Here is a 20156-nt window from a genome sequence, read left to right as displayed (position 1 = left end):
GGTGAGTGTGGAGCTGCCGCCTCTCTACGACGCGCCGGGCTGGGCCCTGTATGGTCTCGTTTTCAGGGGCCTGCTGCTGGGGCTGCCGGCTGGGCTCTGAGGTGTGGGGGAGCCGGGAGCCCTTGGGTGGTGGGTTGGGCTGGGAGCTGCTTCGGCCTCAGCAGGGTGATGTGAGAGCTGGGCATCTGGCAGCTGTGTGACTGCGGGGTGCGGAGCGGAGCTGGGCCGGGCCGGGCCGGGGGCAGGCCTTTTAGCGGGGCAGGCCTTTTTTTCTTCTGAGGTCCCTCAGGGGCTGAAGAGTTAGTGCCTGGCGCGTCTCGTTCGTTCTAGCAGCACGGCAGGAGTCTGTTCAGTGCAACTTGGTGTATTTTGGTTTATTGCAAAATGCTTTTTTCTCCCTAATATGGATCTCATAGCTGATGTGCATATAGTGCTGATGTTGGTGTTACCAGATGAACTTTCTCCCACAGATAGATACGCAGCACTCCAGGAGCCTACACTGTGTCACTGTAATACCCTTTGCTGTTTCTGTTGGGATACTGCTTGCATTCGTGTGCTTTGTGTTTGTTGCCATCTTACTTCCCTTCCTGGGCTCCTGTTTCCCACTCCCTTCTTAGCACCAAATGAGCAAAGGAGAAGAAACATGCAGTGCCTTTATTTATATAGAGAATCTTTAAGGTCTTTGAGAACTTGAATGTACAGCTTTTGCTGCTGACAGTGTGCTTATAGACTGATATCTCAAGAAAGTTAACCTTTTCTCTAGAGATAAGCTCATTAGTCTGTGATTTATTTTCATATGTGTGATAGGAACCTAAAATTAAGTTCCGTTGTTGGAGCTCAGACTGAATATCAGCTGTAGTTATAGAGCTTAGTGCGTAATGTTATAAGCCAGCTCAACGCGTCCCATGGCATGGAAAAGGCATGTGCAAGGACTATGAAGCCAGAGGGGAGATGTACCATGACAGCGAATGCTGTGTTTGCACTGATATAAAAGATAAAGCTGAGATAATTCATGTTACATGGGCAACCTGTTGTGTATGTGGAAGTTCTGTCAAAATTAGGGGCTGTTTAATGGCACTTCTGTGGCTGTGCTAGCATGCAGAATGCAGGTCTTCTGACTGGACTGCTTTTGCACCATCCTATAGCTCTCATTGTGAATATGAAGTTCTTATGGCTTAAATCAACCTCAAAAAAAACCTGTATATTTACAGTCAATTGGATTAATAGGCCCAAGTCAAACCATGGTACGTTGCCTGACAGTTAGGGTGCTGTTGCCAAACTTAAATAATAAATAATGACATAAAATTTTTCACTAATATCCTGAATTAGTTAGGAAACTATATTGGATTACAACAGGGGGGAAAAATAATAATAATAATTTGTCTTGCTCCTACGTCCTCTATTTTCTGAAGGAGAAAGAAGTAATACTCACTTTATAGATGCTTTGCTTTCCTTCAGTAACAGTAAGTCTATGTCTTGTAGAGTCTGTTACACGCCTACCTACTGCGTTAAATGCTTCTTTAAATACTTGATTGTTCCCTGATGTCAGGAAACTTTTACCTGGAACCAGAGTATATTAGAGGGAGACTGAGCATCCACCACCTCTCTGGGCATCCTATTCCTGTGCTTTACTACTCTTTTTGTAAAAAACTTTTTTCTTATACTCAGTCTAAATATCCCCTCTTCTAGTTTGAAACCATTTCCCCTTGCTCTGTCATAACAGACCTTGCTGAAGAGTCTGTCCTTTTCATTCTTATAGCCCTCTTTTTAATACTGAAAGGCCACTATCAGATTCCCTGGAACCTTCTCTTCTCCAGGCTGAATAGCCCCAGCTCATTCAGCCTGTCCTCCTAGGGAGACCTTCCATCCCTTGGACCATTTTTGTGGCCCTTCTCTGGATGTGCTCCAACAGGTCCAAATTTGATAAGGAGCAGTCATGGGTAATTTTATTTTTAGGTTTCCTTTGTTCCTACAAAATTGGGATAATCAGGGCTTGCATTCTGTTTCATCACCTGGCTAGTCGCTGGCACAAAAAGAATGTTGAAAGTAAAAATACCACAGATGATCTCTAGAGCAGTAATCATGAAACTTCTGTTGATTGTGCATATTAAAAAGGATATCCATGCGCAATGTTTAACTTAAAGATAAATACACATGTATGTCCTACTCTGTTAATACATTATGTACACAAAATAGAAATGGAAAAAATGACAAAGATCAAGTAAATGCTATCTTATTTTATGCTTTATTAACGGTCCAAGAAATACTTTCTTCCTGCACCACAGAGATGTGTCTTGCACCCCTACTCGTGTACAAAGTGTAGAGCGTACTAAATCTCACTTGTTGCTTTGTTGTGGTAGTGTTTGAAACTTGAAAAGTGTAGCAAAAGCTGTAAGAGGACTGACTGTCAGTGATCAATTAGAATGTTTGTCAAAACTCTGGGAGATTGCCTACAGCTTCCAGTTACTGAATTTTGGTTTATTTCCCAAAGGTGAGTAAGCATTCTAATGTTAAAACAAATATTAGTTATCTGGTAGCAGCAGCTCTTTAGCTTTGTAGTTGATTTGTTCTTGAATACAGCAAAACTTTGGAACTGCTGGGCTTCTTCAACCTAATGATGTTCTTATCTGAACTGCACCATCTGATTCCCACTATTTCCACACCCTCTCCATAATACTATCCTGAAAATGGTAGTTCTCACAAAACTCACCTAGCACTACAGCTGGAATACTCCTGCTGTATTTAAATAAGTTAACTGAACAGACATTTGTCTACTTGGAGTAAAATAAATGCGGTTATTTGAAGCTGATCTTAACTATATATGAAGTAGTAGATAAGTGAAGCAGGTGCTTAGCTGTCCTAGAATCCTGGCTGGGCATGTGAACACCCAGCTGCGTCTGTAGCACTGCAAGGTTTGTGAGAAGCTTGTTGTGAATTTCACCAGCTGCCTGTTTCAGGCACAAATCCTTTTGAATACTCATTCCTTTTAGTACTTCTTAGTATCTTTCTTATTTGTTTAAAAAATGGTAGGATTCATTTTCTTTTTTTTTTTTTCCTTAGAGGCTCTTTTTAGAGATAGGCACCTAAGAGACTACAACTTAAAAAAAAATAATAATAAAAAAAATATATATATATATATTACCTTTTCTTAGCATTTGTGCATGGAAAAACAAATGAACCTATCAGCTTTAATCTCTGAAGCAGGTGCACAAATGTATCACCTGTGACTTTATTCAGGAGTTGAACCTTGACTAATAAGCTGTTCTTAGGTCAAACTGTGACCTGCCACTAATTGTGTCACAAGTTTTCTCAACTGCTTCTTGGGAGTAGACACTTCTGTGAATAGAGGGTGCGTGTTAGTCATCAGTCCTCTGGAATTAACGTTAATCTAAGTTATCTCTAGTCATATAACCAGTAATCTCTGCAACCTCATCTGCTTTGCCATGAGCCACAAACAGTTAAACAAGACTTGTAGTTTTAAACCAGTCTTAGAACCAATTATTCAGGTACAGGTTTTCAATAAGGAAGCTAGCTCCTTCAGAGAGAATTTCAGTGATGCAATAGCAATGAAACAGGGTGATTTATTTTCAGGGATGACGAGCAAAGATTTAATGAGCTGTAGCTTGTGTTGGTTGTGCTCGGATAGCATTACAAACTCCAAAATCATGGAGAGTGGAGTGGAATTCTTATTCTTATATGTAATAGGAGTTAGTGGCATGTTTGTTTAGATTTTAAGCTTTTTATTTTGATTTGAATTCTGTACGGGAGGGAGGGAAACCTATAGCATTTTCTTTCATTTCACCTAGGTGAGGTGGTGTCAGATGCTGATAATGTCAGATCTGATAAGAGTCACATTTCAGCTGTAATAATTTGAAGCTTTTGATCAAGGTGAATGGTAGTGCAAGTAAAGTTGTCTGAAGTACAATGAGTAGCCCTTTGAATCAGTTACACAGCTCTGCAAAACAGTGATGTCATAACAAATAAACTTTTGAAATGAGCTGCTCCCTTGTTTTCACCTCCATTCCTTTTGCATTTTAGTGGATCTCCACCTAATGACATTTCTTATCTTCAGCTTCTCTTCCCCATCTTTCTAACCAGTTAGCCTGTAATAACCCATTCAAGTGAGAAAGACGACAGTTAATCAAAGATGACAGCTCTTAAACAATATCTCATTTCTCGCAGTTCTGAAGAGAAACTTCTGCCTGAAGTTTGAATATGCTGGTCAGGCACAAGGATTTATCATTCTTCTATGCAAAGTACTGTTTAATTATCAGTGAGATGGTGCTAAGATCACTTTCTGGTTAATCTTGAAGCTATTTATGCTAAAGCTGATACGGTGACTAAAATCCTCTGATTACTTGAGTTATTTTCACTTTTTTTTCAAGCAGTTTAGCTGAGCTGGAAGAATTCAGACTGTATGTTAATGTAGAGGATTAATTTGAGTTACAGTAATAATAAATCCTGTAGCTTTTCTAATGTTGGATACAGTTGTATTGGCATAATTTAAAGTTCAGATGTGAGACTTTTGTTTCCTCCTGACAGCACTTGATGACAGGGTCTATTTTGAAGTGTATTACTTGCATTACTCAACTTTATACACTAGAGTATTTCAAAACAATGGTAAAATACGACAAAATCAAAACAAAACTTTAGCTGTTCTTCAAAAATAGAACACTATGGAAAACATGTAATGACTTGTAACTTCTCTTCTAGATGAAGAGGGAAATCAAGATGAATCACTGGAGTCAGAGGTGAGAAAAGTTTCTAGTCATTCTGTTTTTTTTCTCGTGGAGTAAGAACAAGGGTCTGAAATGCAGAACTATGATTCAGTTATTGTTTTCAAGAATTCTTTAGCTCTCACTGTTTCAGACTATTTCTGTGTGATGAAATAATTAATGTTCTGTATCTTGAAGAGTATTCTTTTCATGGAACTAGGAGGGAGTCAGTGAGAGCTAATAGCTCAATTTATTTCTGCTACTCCTCTTTAAATGTGCTATACTAATTGGAACCCAGATGAAAACCATGACAGCATATCTTTTTAATTTTTTTTTTTTTTGTTCTTGCAACTTCTTTCTTTGGTTTCTAATCTTCTGAATTATGTGGCTGCTTTCTTTCAGGCTTTACCTGCAGAGGACCAGGTAAAGGACCATTCTACAGGAACTCGAGTGGTAGCAGGTCAGATCTTTCTTGAATCAGGCAAGTCAGACTCTCAGCCCGAGGACGAAGAGAACTTCCACAGTCAAGAGGAAGAAAAAGAGAATTCTCTGGAAGAGTTGAACTCTCTAGACATGTCTGACCTATTAAATAAGGATTTGGAAGATGCAGAAATACAGAGTCCAGGTAACTGCTTGCAAGGTTATAAACAAGTGGCAAGAGAAAACACTCTGCATAACTGTGAGATGTAAATAAACACAAATAGTAATTTTTAACTTATCAGCTAACAAGTATCCTTACTTTTCCAGAGTTTACCAGAATTTAATGGTAATTGATGTCCTTTTATTTACAAGAAGCTTTTAGTGTGTATTTTTAGATTCATTTAAGTTTTCTTTAGTCTTATTACTACCATCTTTTTGAAAAGCTTGTAATGTCAAATCAATAAAGCACTGAATTCTTCATATAGGACTGAAGTACATGTATATTGTGTGTGTATAGTAACCATAGAAAGAGAAATTGCATCAGTGTTGCAGTCTGCTGACTCTGTGTCTGTAGAGTAGGTTGACAAAGAAGGAACAAACCTTGATATAAAAACAAGCTTCCTATAAGTGCCTTAGGGCAACACGTAAATTGCTTGTAAATGTCAGTAAATTTTCAAATACAAGTAAAACCTTGTGTCTAACGTGCCTAAATTCTAGTGTTCTGTGTTTTTTGTTTGGTTGTTTTTTTGCTAACAATAATGAGTTTAATATTATTATATAAATTTATAAATATAAATAATATAAATATTATTATATAAAATTATTGGTTTTTTACTTTCAGTTAGTAGTGAATGGTACCTATGTGGTACAGTTGAGTACTCTAGACTTTGTATAGCAAAGAATTTTCCTTTTCCCTTTGTCCATAAAAATTAAATCTTCAATTTTGCTAAAAAGAATAGCTACACGGTAATATTAATGGTGTCTATCTTCTCAGCTCCTGGTTTGAATATCAAAAGAAAACAGGAATAATGAATAGGGTCTCTATCAATATATTGAACTTCAAGTATTTTCTAATATACCTTCTTAATGCAGAACTAGTGTATGGTCTGAAAAAAAAAAAAGTTACTAATAGGATTGAATACTGCTTCTAAGAGATGTAGTGTTGTAAGGAGAAGTATATTAAAATCTACTTAATAGTTTTGTTGCACTAATGAGCTAAATACTTCATTTACTCAGTCTGCTTCAAAATGAGATACTTCCTACCTCAGAATTATGTGACTAGATGGCCTGTCCCTGGGTATTGCTTGCATCTAAGGTTTTTAACTGTTTGTGTTGAAGTACTGAACATGATTTAAAAACTATAAGTTTACACATCCTGCGCAGTTCTTTTTAACTTGTTATGAAATAAGTTAGCGATGTGGAATCTGCCTCAGACACATTACATCTCTTGAACGAGCTATCAGAGACAGGGCTGCATTACGAGAGATTAAAGCTTTTCTAAATATATATTCACTCATATGCATGGTGATGAGATTGCATGAAAAATACTTCTCAACTTTCCATGTGTATTTTGCAGGTCACTGAGCAGAGAAAAATTTTGTCTTTGGAATCTTAGAATTAGTGCTATTAAGACACTTCTTTTGAGAAAGAAGTTGGAATTCTCTTCCAGTCTGTGAAGAGAAAGAAGAATGTAGTATCTTTTGGTTATTTATCATCCTTTTTTGTGTGGTTTTGTTAGTACAGACCTTCATGGGTAGTTTTCCACCAACTGTAACTGTCAGTTTATATGGAGCTATCAATTCCTGCCACGTTTCCTTTCCAATTTGTAGGAATTTAGAGTAACGCAATGTATTTAAAATTCCTGAATACTTAGAAATCTGTATTTAGATTTCATGTGGTATAAAGTTTCTTCATAATGTCATGAGCTCTTTGCATAATGCACAACCTCATGCTATAGCTAACTGACATCTAAAATGTTTCAGACCTGTTTACATCAAGACACATTTAATGCATGTTTGATAACGCTTTTCCTTGTCTGTTGTTTAACTTGTCTAGGGGCATCTGCCAAGGAATCAAATTAGAAGAGCAAATTGAGCAAGTGATCTATTTCTGGGGATTTTTCCTATTAATAATAATAAACTAGTGTGATCTCTTGGCCTTGCAAGTGTAGTCTCTAGAGAGGGGGAAAAAAGCACAAACTTCCCCTACAGCCACAGGGGCTAGAAACTTTACCTTTAAAAAACAGAGTATAGTTGGCATTATCAGTTGCAGGTCTTTGCAAATGTGTTCAAATGAAGCTCAAGCCAACTGCTGAATTCAGCATACTGAAACAGAACTTCATAAAAAGCTGACTGAAATAATTTCATGTTCAAAATATGAAGACAGTTCATAGCCTTCATAGGGGATTGACATGACCTAAAAATAGTGCAGTAGTAGAATTGCTAACCTTTGATAGTGTAGTGAGTACGTGAAAAATAACACTGCTAAAAGTAATTCTGAATGCAGCTTAAACTAGTGAAGTGAAAAAATGTTTTCAGTGTAAGTATTTACTTAAAAAGAAGTGCACGGTTTTCATGGAAATCTTTCCTTAGATTTGTATATTCTAAATGCATTTGCTGAGAAATTAAAAATAGGATACCTGCTGTTCCATTTCATAATTGAAAATAAGATTAATATTTTAAAGTGTTAATTGGGAAAGTAACTGTCTTTACATGCTTTTGTAAGTTAAAATCTTTGATTCAAAAATTAAGTACAATTTTAACTTCACAAAAGTTAATATGTAGGAATGCTGTCCTATGTTGGTATGATAGACAGCTGTTTCTCTTTATTCTATAAATTAAAGTTATTTCTGGTTATGTATTTTCAGTTTTGACAGCTATTGGAGGCACTGCAGATGGTGAACCTTGCCACTTCCCCTTTTTGTTTATGGAGAAGGAATATGCAGAGTGTACTGCAGATGGGAGGGAAGATGGCAGGCTTTGGTGTGCAACAACCTATGATTACAAGAAAGATCAAAAGTGGGGCTTCTGTGAAAGTAAGCAAGCTGGTATTTTTTATTTTTGTTCAAATAATACTTTCTTAATTCAGTGTTTTCATATGTCCTTATGCTCTTTACTACAAGATCTAGAAGTCCTTATTGTTGTATTAATGGCCATTTGTGTAAGAAATGAGAAAGGCAAAGTTCTCATGATGGGAAATACTGGGGAAGAATTATAGTGCAAATGCAATTTTTAAAGCTTTTGGGAAATCTTGCAGTGGGGGAATCTATAAAACTCACTTTCTGAGGCTGTAGAAGTATGGAGATTTGACAGTGTTCCCCATTCTACTTGCTGATTTTCTTGTATGCAAGCAGGCTTTTTCTCGAAAGCATCCTCCTGAATGAGGAACCTTTCTTCCATGCACAGCTTGCTTTGGAGCAAGGAAAGGAATACTTTAATAGCAAAGTCATGACAGATCACATGAGATGGTATTTTTGAAGATGCTCAATGTTTCCTTTACCCGGTAGTCACTCAGGGTCGTTTACTAGTCTTCAAAAGCACTCTTCAAGCTGTATTTACCTTAAAACAAGTAAGAATTTTGAGAGACTAGTCTTAGGATGTGTAATTGGAGATCTTAATGTTTTGGATTATTTTGCTTTTAAAAGCTGAAGAGCAGTCCAATAAGAGGAGGCAGATGCAAGAAGCTGAGGATATTTATCAGACTGGAATGAAAATCCTTAATGAAAGCACTAAAAAGGCTCAGAAGAAAGAGTAAGTCTGTATCTTCCATCCCTACAAGATAATGACTGTGTAGCTGGTCAGTCTGGCTTAACAATGAATTAACATAAATTAGATGCCTTGGCACTTTCCTGCTTAATGAGGTTTACCAACAAGTTAGGCAGTGATGGTACTGAAAATAAATAATTTCTGATGAATCAGTGTCTTCCAAGTGTTGTCTTAATGCAAGGTGGTGCTGCAGTTTTCTAGCTACAGTCTGAATGTGAGACCTGCCTGAGTGGAGACTGTGTGATACAAGTGGTTGATATGTCACTGTTACTAGATCCTTTTTCAAATGTTTCTTACTATGGTTTTCATTCATTTTCAAATACTAGGTTGGTAAAGAAGAGCTTTTCTTGTCCTGCTCTGTTCAGTCTGCAGGGAAATGTTAATCTTACTCAATTTAATAAAGCTCTAATAATTAGCTTTTTGTGAACTAGGGTAATGTTTGTAGAAGAAGCCAGAAATGAATAGAAAGAAATGTATTCTGTTCTTGTATTTTTACTTTCTACCCTGTAATACAAGCAATTGTTGGTGAAGTAGTTTTCAGTTTACTGTAATAATAGCTAAATTAAGAAGTTAAGTTTAGAACTGCCTGATACTCGTTTTGACAACTTCATCAGGAAGTGGTGATTATTATGTGAGCATGATTACCGCGTTAAATTTCTCGGTGGAGATAAGGCAGCATATTCTGAGCTCAGGAAGCTGAGCTACACCTTGAGGTTGTCAATCACACCTTGGCAAAGATAAAGACAGCTAGTATCTGTTAGCATTGGATTAAACTGTATCAGATTTTAAAACAGAGAACTTTGTCACAGTTAGCATGACTGTTTTATCACATGACTTGTCATGTGTGCAGTTGTCTTGGACCAAATATTCAGTATTTTCATCTGAATAATTTTGTACTTATCAAATCAAAGACTCCAAAGTAGTTTTCAGGCTTCTTTTAATCTGCTATATTCTCTGAGGTTATTGGAGAAATGGTCTTGTAAATATTCAGCACATAAAATTGTTCATACAAAAATGTGAATTTTAAAGGTTTAGGAATGGAATCTGTTTTGCTTTGAAGTAACTAAAATTGTTTTCTTTTTAAGAGCATATCAGTATCTTCTGAAGGCAGCTGACATGAATCATACCAAAGCAATGGAGAAAGTCTCTTACGCATTGTTGTTTGGGGATTACTTGAAGCAGAACATACAGTCATCTAAAGAGCTATTTGAAAAACTAACAGAAGAGGGTTCTCCTAAAGGCCAAATGGTATGTGAATTCTTAAATTCTGCAAAAATTTCTATAGGTTTATAAATCGTTTAGATTTATAGATCATACTTGTTTTAAATGGGTTTTATAGATTCTTTCCTCTAGAATGAGATGATAACGATGAATGTCATCTGTTACCTAAATTAAAAAAAGGTGGTAGGCACAGCGCTGCTTTTAAGCTGTTTGAAAATGTGATGTGAAACAACTTGTTCTGGTTGTTACCAGGAGCCACCTGATCTAGCTGTAGGTATCCCTGCTCATTGCAAGAGAGTTGGTCTAGATGACTTTAAGGGCTCCTTTTTCAGTGGAAATGACTCTGATAATTGTTCATTATGTTGAAAATTGTGGCTATTGTCAATTTGAGTGCATCAGTGTTTGCATATACATATTTCATTCTCTGTTTCTGAAGCATCAGCTTCTTTTGGAGTTGACTAGTTTCTCTTGATTCTTTGTCTTTAAAATCCATATTCCCCATTCAGTGTTAGAGCACTGATTTACCTTAGAAAGTGTTTTTTTCTAGAGACTGGATTTCAATAGAGATCAGAACTTTTATCAGTCTAGAATTCAATGCTATCTGCATTAAGTGTTTCTCTATGCACTGAGAATTGCCTAGAATAGTTTATGTACACTGCATCTTCTATGCTACTGGTTTGTCTACTGAGTCACAGCTGTAACAGGTGTTAGAGTAGATACAGTAGTACTTAACTAAAAGAATAAAAGTAACTTGGAAAAATGTGGCCAAACAATTTTTTGTACTCTAACTGCTATTGTATCTATGTGCCATACATATGTGTAGCAATTCTGACCTTTTGTTTGTTATGTTAGGCTGAATTCTGATGAATTGCATTTATGGTAGTTCCTTAAACAACTGAACAACTTAGGAAGTTGATATTGTAAAATAAGAAAGGAAGGGCCTGAATAGAGGAAGTACCAAGTGAAGGTAGAGAACAACGTATTCTTTTCAATTTTGAGTTGTATGATTCTTTTATAATTATGTATTCCAGGAATTCAATTTCAAGGTATTTGCTGACTATCTTCATTTTATTTCTAGGCCCTTGGATTTCTGTATGCATCTGGTCTAGGAGTCAATTCTAGTCAAGCTAAGGTAACAGAAGAAAAAACTTTTGTGTGTGTGTTTTCTTTTTATCTTGGAGGGAGATATTGTATAATCAGTGATATTTTTATTTATTGAGGCCCTGGTCTACTACACATTTGGAGCTTTAGGAGGAAATCTGATAGCCCATATGATCTTGGTAAGTAAAATTTCCTGGTTTTTTATATGCATGCATTTCCTATTATTCCTCCTTCATGTAAGGAAAAATCTGCTCGCTATAAGCTTTGTGCTGCTGTGGGTTTAAATGAACCAAGTATATATCCCTTTTCATTTAAAGCAAAGTGGTATCTGCCTTAGTTGTTCTAAGCTGATAAAAATGGTGAAAGCCAAAGATCTTTGCAGAAGATGCTGTTTCAAATGATGTTGAGAAAACATAATATATTTAAGTGGAAAGATGTTTAGGTTTTCACCTGTAAGTTTGTCCTTTGAATAATACCTGCTGGTTATTGGATACACTTAACCTCTTGAATGGTATCAGTCAATTGCTTTTAATGTTTTTGGAATGGCCTCATGACTTTCTTTTAGCCTGTTGTCTTGTCAAAATTTGTTCAAGTAATGTGAAAACTGTTTGTAACTTGGCAGGTAGTGAGTTGTCAAATAAGTCCACCTTTGTTTTCTTCTTAGGGTTACCGTTACTGGGCTGGGATAGGAGTCCTACAAAGCTGTGAATCTGCTCTCACTCACTATCGACTTGTAGCAAATCATGGTAAAATCACTTTTTGTTCAGTTAATATTTTTGAATGATAGAAATATCTAGAAAGTCTCCTTTTGTCAGCATTAGAGAATTATATTTTTACACTTCTAAGTTATTGGTTTGATTCTGAATCATAAGGTTTTTTACTTCTATTTTGTAGAAATGAATTTAATTCTTAAACTGTGTCAGTAATTTATTCTCTGAATCCGATATAAAAAAAACTGGATCTCTAGTGGTTACTCAAAGTTGCAGTATAGTATTTGTATTGAGAAAAGCTGCCTGAAAGTTTTACAAATCTATTTTCTAGTTGCTAGTGATATTTCATTGACTGGTGGAACAGTGGTTCAGCGGATTCGCTTAGCAGATGAAGTAGAAAATCCAGGAATGGCAAGTGGAATGCTGGAAGAAGACTTGATTCAGTATTACCAGTTTGTAGCAGAGAAAGGAGATGTACAAGCACAGGTAAAACTTAAGTTCATTTAATATTTTGCAGGAGTTTTGGGAATTATATGAAGAGTTTTAAAAAGCTAAATCTCGAATATCTCTCTGTCTTTCTCAGCAGTCAGATTGATTGACATTTCCTAGCTATCTTTTATGAGAAGAGGCTTATATTTTAGCATGCTTAAGGTAGGACTTAGAGAAAAGCAAATATCTTAGGAAAAATAAATCCAAAATATCATCACTTCTGTATCTTAGAAAAAGATGGTATTGGAGTTCACTGGAAACCAATCAAACTAGTTTAAGAATAGTTTTAAATGTTGTAAGGGAAGTCTTGATCAAAAGAACTGGCCTTGTGAGAGCCTCAGTTTCTTACTGCTTTTCTTTTGCAAGATTTCTGCATGGTGCCAGCTGGATCTCTTCTATGTGTAACACAGGTTGAGGGGAGGACACTGCAGGCCAACTGTCATAATTTAACTCTCAGCTATGACTTAAGAATTGTGTAGAATTGAAATGAAGAGTGTATTTTTTTTGTATCTAGGACAGTCACTTTTTATTATTCTGGGATAATTTTCCACTTCTCTTAGCATAATGTGGAGGAAATAAGATTGTATTCTGTCCTTGCCTATGTTATCTGTGTTTCTAAGAAAGTAAATTTTCCTAAGGAGAAGTGATTTATTTGTATTTTACCCTTTTATTTTTAGGTTGGTCTTGGACAATTGCACTTGCATGGAGGAAGAGGAGTAGAGCAAAATCATCAGGTAGCTTTTCTGTGTATCTCCAATGTGTATTACAGTTATAGAGGAGGGGTGGAAATAGTGTAGCTAAGGACACAATAAAGCAGAACTCTTAAGTGCCATAAGGTATTTAATGTCTTCAGTAAAATTTAATTTTGTTTAATACAGTTAGCTTAATACTAGTCTTAGAAGTGAGGAAGTAAAAATACAAAGATGAATTTTTTCCACTAAATGCTGTCTGAAACTGGCTGAGTTTCTACATATGTAGTAGGATCTTCATAGTGGACTGTGTATACATTAGCAATTATATTCTAACTCACATGAATTTGAAGAGTAGAGCACTTCAATAGCCAAAATGATGTGACTAAAATACTACAGTTAATAAATCTGTTTAGAAAGTGAAACTTCTGCTGGCGTAAGCTAGCCCAGCTATTGCTCATAGAAATTTAAAATAACTGTCCTCTGAAAATATACACTGAAAAACTAGAGAGCTGGGTGTGCTGTTCTGAGGATTATTTCAGACTCTGCTACTGAACAGAAGTTATGTAACAGCAGCCACCTTAAAAATGGCTCATCTGGAAGAGTTTAAAGAATATGTTCAATGGTCAGAATGAGTATACCCAAGCTTATATACCTGTATAGCTTGTATTTAGTAGCAGTTTTTTTTCTCTGCGTTTTGGAATACACCGAGTGGGATTGCTGCTCAGTATTGAGATTTTTATATAGGGAGCTCCATTAAATAAGGTGGGTTGATAAGCCTTATGCTCAGAAGAACCTGCAAGCTTGACAATTGCACTTGTGCTCTATTTTGCAAGAAAAGACTCAGATCATATATCAAGGTAACTAAATTCTTATTTTCCTTTCTACAGCGTGCATTTGAGTACTTCAATCAAGCAGCTAATGCTGGCAACTCACATGCCATGGCCTTTCTAGGAAAGGTAAATATTGAACACTCAAAAATAAGACAATTGTCTGTTTCAGTAGAATAATAGTATTTCCTATCTCCTGATTTTGCGTAGTCTCAAACTGGAATGCTAGAAGCTTCAACTTTGCTAGTGTTTTAAACTGAGAGTAGCAGTTTACTATATCTAGTCTGTTTTTTGTTTCCTCTTTTCCTTTTGGAAGGTTTGTTGTTAGTGAACAGTGCTTGAACTAGACCTTTAAAAATAGGAAATGGGTGTCTAGATAGTTAACTGTGGTGTAACAAATGTTTATCCCAGGAAGGAAAAAAGAGTTCTTATTGGAAATTGAGGTATCTAAATGAGTTACCAGTAAGTTTGTATCAAAGCCTGAATCTGTCTGCAGAATGGAGCTTTATATCAGTTTTCTGAGACTTACTTCCTTCTTAAATTTAAATTGAACTGAGAAACTGGAATCTGTGGTGTGAATGCCTTTCTCCTTAGAAAGGTATTCAGGTCACTTGCCTGAGATCTAGATTGTCAGCTACCTTTACCCTGTGTGAGGAGCTAAATCCTAATTACTCAATATGAGTACCCTCTAAGATTAGGCAGCAGTGTACAGTAGCTCTGGCTTACCTTCCTGAGTTTCTCACTGCACTGGAGATTAAAAAATTCATGAAAAAAGAGTACACTGTGCTTATCAAGGCACCTGACATAAGAAATTTCAGTTTCCTGCTTTCTGGCTGTTTTAATACATATCTAATAAATGCTTTAATTGAATTAGCCTAGGAACAGGGCCTAGCAACCAATTCTTGTTTTCAAGCAGTATTTTACATGCTAGTATAGCTTTACTTCCACTGATCTCAGAGGACTTTTTTGCCTAATTGTGTTTCTCCACACTGGTTCAGAAGTGAAGGATGTTATTACTCAAACCTTTTAACTTTATGGATAGTTCATTCTTCATTGGAATCTAAACCCTCTGAATCTGAAGTTATAGCTTACATACATGTATTCTGCTTTGGTATAAGTTCTTTATTTCATAATAAAATAAATAGAGTTGTCTAATGCTACATGCACTTCATGATCTCCACAGAAAATTGACTTATTTGAGTAGTCATCAGAAAGGATTTCTTTTTTTCTTTCAGATGTACTCAGAAGGAAGTGATGTTGTACCTCAGAATAATGAAACAGCTCTTCAGTATTTCAAGAAAGCTGCTGATATGGTACGATTATCTGCTTACTAGAAATACAGCATCTGCACTGTAGAAGTTGAACAGCTCAGAAATACTACTAATGCCTTTTTGCACACTTATGTATGTGTACAGCTACTTCTGTCCTAGGCTACACTTTAACTAAATCCTGAATGTCAAGGATACTAGAGACTGTTCTGATCTTTGTCCTCTTGACTTGATAATTTGCTACATTCACTAAAAGTTTCTGATATGCCCCATTACCTTCCCTAATACTGAAGGATTACAATTCTACGTACTTCTGTAGGGATGCTGGTGATTAATGCAGAACAACCAGCAATCTGCCTCAATTTAAGACAGATTCTTAAGCTTTGCTAATTGTTTTGGGAGTTTTTAAGGTATTCAGAATGCTTCAAACTTGGAAAAACGAAAGTCGAATGATTTATTAATGCTCTAGCTTCCTATGAATTAGTGTTCTACATCTTGTTCAACATCTTGAAAATGCACTGTAGACTTTCATAACTAGCATTAAAAGTTTTTTTCCTGTTTTAGTCACCTATGTAGCTATTGAGTAAAATTTCCCAGATACAGTATTTTCTTCTTAAATAACTATTGCTTAATTAATTTGTTTTGCACATTTTCATCTATTTCAGCACTACTTGTTTTTTGTGTTGCTAAAGAGCTGCAAACTTTGAGAGATTTAGCTGTAGGCTTGATTTGCTTTACAGAATTTTTTTTTTTCTTGCTTCAGGGTAATCCAGTTGGGCAGAGTGGGTTAGGAATGGCTTACCTTTATGGAAGAGGTGTTCCAGTGGTAAGTTTTTGATGGTCATCTTTCTAGGTGTAGTGGAAATGCTAAGTCATGGCCTGAATCAGTGATTGAGCACCTGTTGGGAAGGCAGGGCCAATCCAGAGGAGCTCAGGTACAAGCAATGCACCTGAGTGACTGGAAGAGGTGGAACCAAGATCCACCCCTTCCCAGACTTCATTTAAGGGTTGGCAGTGAAGGTGAGGGTGTCTCTTGCTGGAGATCTCTGCTTACCTGAGGCCTTCCAAAGGTAAGCAGCTCTTTTCCTTCATTTCTGCATCTGTGGCTGCTGCGTTTGGGTTTGTTCTCATTTGCTGTGGCCAAAGACTTTGCCACCCTGCTATTATCATCCCAGTATAGCATTACACTAGTCATAGCAGGTTGTGCTGATTTTGTAACTTGTTTTCTTCAAGTTCTTGCTCTGGAGAGGAGTACTGTAGAACACTTATTGCTCTGAAAGCTTCATGGAGAAACTTGTAATATAAAAATAATAGTAATTCACTGAAGGGTTAACAACTCTTAAACATGTTCTAAGTTCCTTCTAACAATTTTGAAAATATTGCCAGGGCTGTTAGAGAAGTGGGGCAATGTGAAATTCTTGCTGGAGTTTTAAACTTAGCTTTAATTTTCTTGTGAAGCAAAGCAAGCCTTAACTGCCCCCAATTTTGTCTCTTGTGATAGTGGAGGAACGCCTTGAGGCTTTTAATTAGTTCATTGACCTCATTGCATTAGCAACACAGAGGTCTCTTTCTGTCGAGTTTTATTTTTAGTTATTCATAAAGTTGAATTTTCCAAGTTGAGGAAACAAGTTGCTTGCTTTTGAAACAGCACAAAACATCTCTTGTGCTATAACTATTTGTGGCAACGTTGTGTGATCTAGCTTTCATTTGGCCTCTAGAGGTTCCTGCCAAACTCAATCGTTCTATGTGATTCTGTAAGTTATGTGGTCCAACCCATATGCTGCAGTAGTGCTTTCTAGAGAGAGTTGCTCAGGATCATCTACAGCCAGCCATCTTTTGAATATCCTCCAAGGAGGGAGACACCACAGTCTCTCTTGGCAACCTGTTCACTTGTCAATCAGAATGTCTTGTACGTCTTATTTTTATATCTTAAGCCTGTAGCTGTTTCATTTTACACATGTTCTCTCTTTATTTAAATTGTGCTGTATTGCAAGGCTCTAATGACTGGACCCAATCTTCCTGCAGAACTATGAGCTAGCTCTGAAGTATTTCCAGAAGGCTGCAGAGCAGGGATGGGTTGATGGACAACTTCAGCTGGGTTCCATGTATTACAGTAAGTGGCATCAAAATGATTTGCCAGATACAAACAACTGCTGTTTCAGTATCTGTTCTCTAGGTGGCACTAAAGGTGTGGGTATACAGTCTAGTGTTAATAGACTGCATTTATGTTTTGTCCTATTTGTCTTTCTCCCCACACATTTATGTGACACTTTGCTGTAATGTTTGTTAGAGATTATGTACTGTATTTCATATGACTTTGCCTGTTATGAGGAATGAATAGCATTGACTTAATATTTCTTTTAGATGGTATTGGAGTCAAGAGAGACTATAAACAAGCTTTGAAATATTTTAATTTGGCCTCCCAGGGTGGCCATATTCTGGCTTTTTATAATCTGGCTCAGATGCATGCTACTGGCACTGGAGTGATGCGTTCTTGTCATACTGCTGTTGAGGTAAGTTCATCCATTTATAATGCAAGTCAAATAATGTTAACTTCCAAATGATTGGATATAACTGTCAGTTTACATAAGATATGTTGTAGTTAAAATCCATTGGTAACTGCAGAGCCAAGGCTATCGTAAGGGAAGGTGTTAAATTATTGAATTGCTTTGTATCTCATGAGAAAAACCTTTAATTTTTATGTCCTGTGATGTGACACTTATCTTTTGAAGAAAATCAGATGAACGTAATACAAAGCACACTTCAGTATTTAAGTACTAATTTTTTTTTTCATTTGGACATAGTTTCAAGTGTACAATTTAAGCTGAGAAGTAGGAAATTTTTTGAAAGCTCTTGTTCAGTATATTTCTGAGTAACCAGCTGAATCCTGGTGTGTATTTACTTAAGAATCTATATAATCTGTATCTTAAAGTAAGCCTGTCTTAAACAGTGAATTTATCAGTTGAGTTTTGCCTGTGAAATGCAAATGCTTTTAACAGGTGTTTGAATGTTCAAAGTTTACCTCCTGAAAAAAAATAAATTCTGAAGTTCCTCACAGATTTCTCCCTCTTCTCTATTCCTTTGCAGTTGTTTAAGAATGTTTGTGAACGAGGACGCTGGTCTGAAAGACTTATGACTGCATACAACAGCTATAAAGATGGCGATTCAAATTCTGCTGTTGTACAGTATCTTCTTTTGGCAGAACAAGGCTATGAAGTTGCACAGAGCAATGCTGCTTTCATACTTGATCAAAGTAAGGACTCCATCTCATACTCAGATGGTTTTTTGAGCTCACCTGTAATTGTCCTGTTAGTAGAACTTTAGAATTATTGAAAATCTATCTTGTTCAGTTAGCGCTTCAATGGAACTTTTGTCACCTTTCCTCCTTTTCACACTGGAAAATTGTTAGTCTTTTCACCTCTATAGCTTTCTAACCTTCAGGTTAAACTTAAAATTTGACTTCTGGGATTCAAGAATAGGATAGTGAGTGTTTTTCAAAGGAGCTTTAGTTACTCATCTTTATGTAAGCTAAAGCCGACACAGCAGTGGTATCAGTTGTGGCTGGGACCTAGCATCTTGCTCTGGGTTAAAATTCCAATTATTATTATATCTATAAATCTACATCTCAATTCAAGAATAATGTAAAACTGTTATATACACTTCATACAGAGAATCTTTAACTGTAAGGTAGCATGTCTGAAACCATATTCACACTCTAAGTGAAAAAAATTGAAACCTTTGAGGTAAAACCATACAGTTTGTTCATAACTTGTGTGTGGAGAGAGATGTGGAGAAAAAAAAACAAAACATAAAAATGAAAGTATTTCTTACCGATTTCGGACCTGCTGAATCATGTTTTGGCAATAGCACACTTAAATTTTAATCCTTTTTTATATATTGCATATAAGCATTTGAGGGCAGCTAGTTTGTGTGTGTACCAGGTTCTCACTTAACTGAATTCATTTCCTTTCTAGAAGAAGCTAGCATAGTAGGAGAAAATGAAACATATCCACGAGCATTGCTTCACTGGAATAGAGCAGCTTCTCAAGGTATGTTTTGTCAGATCTCAGATTCACTCTTTTTTTTCTCTTTATGAAGCAAGGAAGGGGAGAAAAGCTTATCTGTGTTGTTCAATGTTAGTCATATTCCACGAGAGCTTGTGGCTATTCTTTATTCTGTTGGTAGCCATAAAGTTATTGCTTCATGACATTGCACTCTGAAGTCCTGGAAAGTATAAGAAAAAAAAAATACAAATGTAGAATGCATTTCTCTTGCCATTCCACATGAAATTATAGAGCAGTATTAAACATTGAGAAATATGTATTTACTTGAATATTTAATTGATCCACTTTTTAATGTAGATACAAAATACCTTGAGAATTTTGGTACCTGTGATCATTTATAAGAAATGTAATTTCTTATTTAAAGCAAGAAAAGCCCAGTGATCAAGAATGCAGCCTTGTTCAACAAAGCAGAGTTTAAACTCTACTACTTGTGATCGTATAGTAAAGTACACAAATCTAAGTTTAATAATCTTATATCTCAGTGTGAGTTCTCTAACCTTCACGCAGGTTCATCTACGTAAATGTCAGGCTATCAGCTTTCTACTTAAGGGCAGGGTAGGATTTAAATGGAGCGTAAGATTTTGTTTGAAAATACTTAGGCTGTTCTCTTCTACTAGAAATATTCAGTTATCAATTGATTATCAGAGACTTCAATTTGTTTTCATTGTTTCTGTTTTTAAAAACAATTCTGTAGTCCTTAATGACCATATAACAAATGAAAAGCTTTTTTCCTTAAGTGACTATGGAGATTACATAGCTTTTCAATTTGTAGTGGTAATAGAAATGTTGGTAGGGTTACTGGGAGAAGTACTTCCTAGAAAACAGAAGTTGGTTTGGGTTGTCTAAACCCAAGTATTCCTTTTAAAAATAAATCTGTTGTGAGAG

At 36.2% G+C, this 20156-nt stretch overlaps 1 protein-coding gene across 1 annotated transcript in view; it reads left to right on the top strand.

Moving 5' to 3' along the window:
* The first annotated feature begins 4644 nt into the window (after window positions 1-4644).
* Window positions 4645-20156, top strand: part of SEL1L (SEL1L adaptor subunit of ERAD E3 ubiquitin ligase) — a 23745-nt gene continuing 8233 nt past the window's right edge. Inside the window, exons 1-17 of the mRNA XM_010711864.3 lie at window positions 4645-4751; window positions 5118-5340; window positions 8002-8169; window positions 8779-8884; window positions 9985-10147; window positions 11199-11252; window positions 11341-11400; window positions 11886-11967; window positions 12263-12417; window positions 13098-13154; window positions 14000-14068; window positions 15175-15252; window positions 15971-16033; window positions 17233-17320; window positions 17572-17720; window positions 18295-18460; window positions 19182-19256. Of these exons, the coding sequence (XP_010710166.2) occupies window positions 5289-5340; window positions 8002-8169; window positions 8779-8884; window positions 9985-10147; window positions 11199-11252; window positions 11341-11400; window positions 11886-11967; window positions 12263-12417; window positions 13098-13154; window positions 14000-14068; window positions 15175-15252; window positions 15971-16033; window positions 17233-17320; window positions 17572-17720; window positions 18295-18460; window positions 19182-19256 (1585 nt within the window). The 5' untranslated portion in view covers window positions 4645-4751; window positions 5118-5288. The remainder of the gene's footprint in view (window positions 4752-5117; window positions 5341-8001; window positions 8170-8778; window positions 8885-9984; window positions 10148-11198; window positions 11253-11340; window positions 11401-11885; window positions 11968-12262; window positions 12418-13097; window positions 13155-13999; window positions 14069-15174; window positions 15253-15970; window positions 16034-17232; window positions 17321-17571; window positions 17721-18294; window positions 18461-19181; window positions 19257-20156) is intronic.

This window comes from Meleagris gallopavo, chromosome 5 (assembly GCF_000146605.3).
Source record: "Meleagris gallopavo isolate NT-WF06-2002-E0010 breed Aviagen turkey brand Nicholas breeding stock chromosome 5, Turkey_5.1, whole genome shotgun sequence".
Classification (NCBI taxonomy): domain Eukaryota; kingdom Metazoa; phylum Chordata; class Aves; order Galliformes; family Phasianidae; genus Meleagris; species Meleagris gallopavo.
Note: the sequence above shows the minus strand (reverse complement) of the source record. Positions and strands in the feature narration are given on the sequence as shown.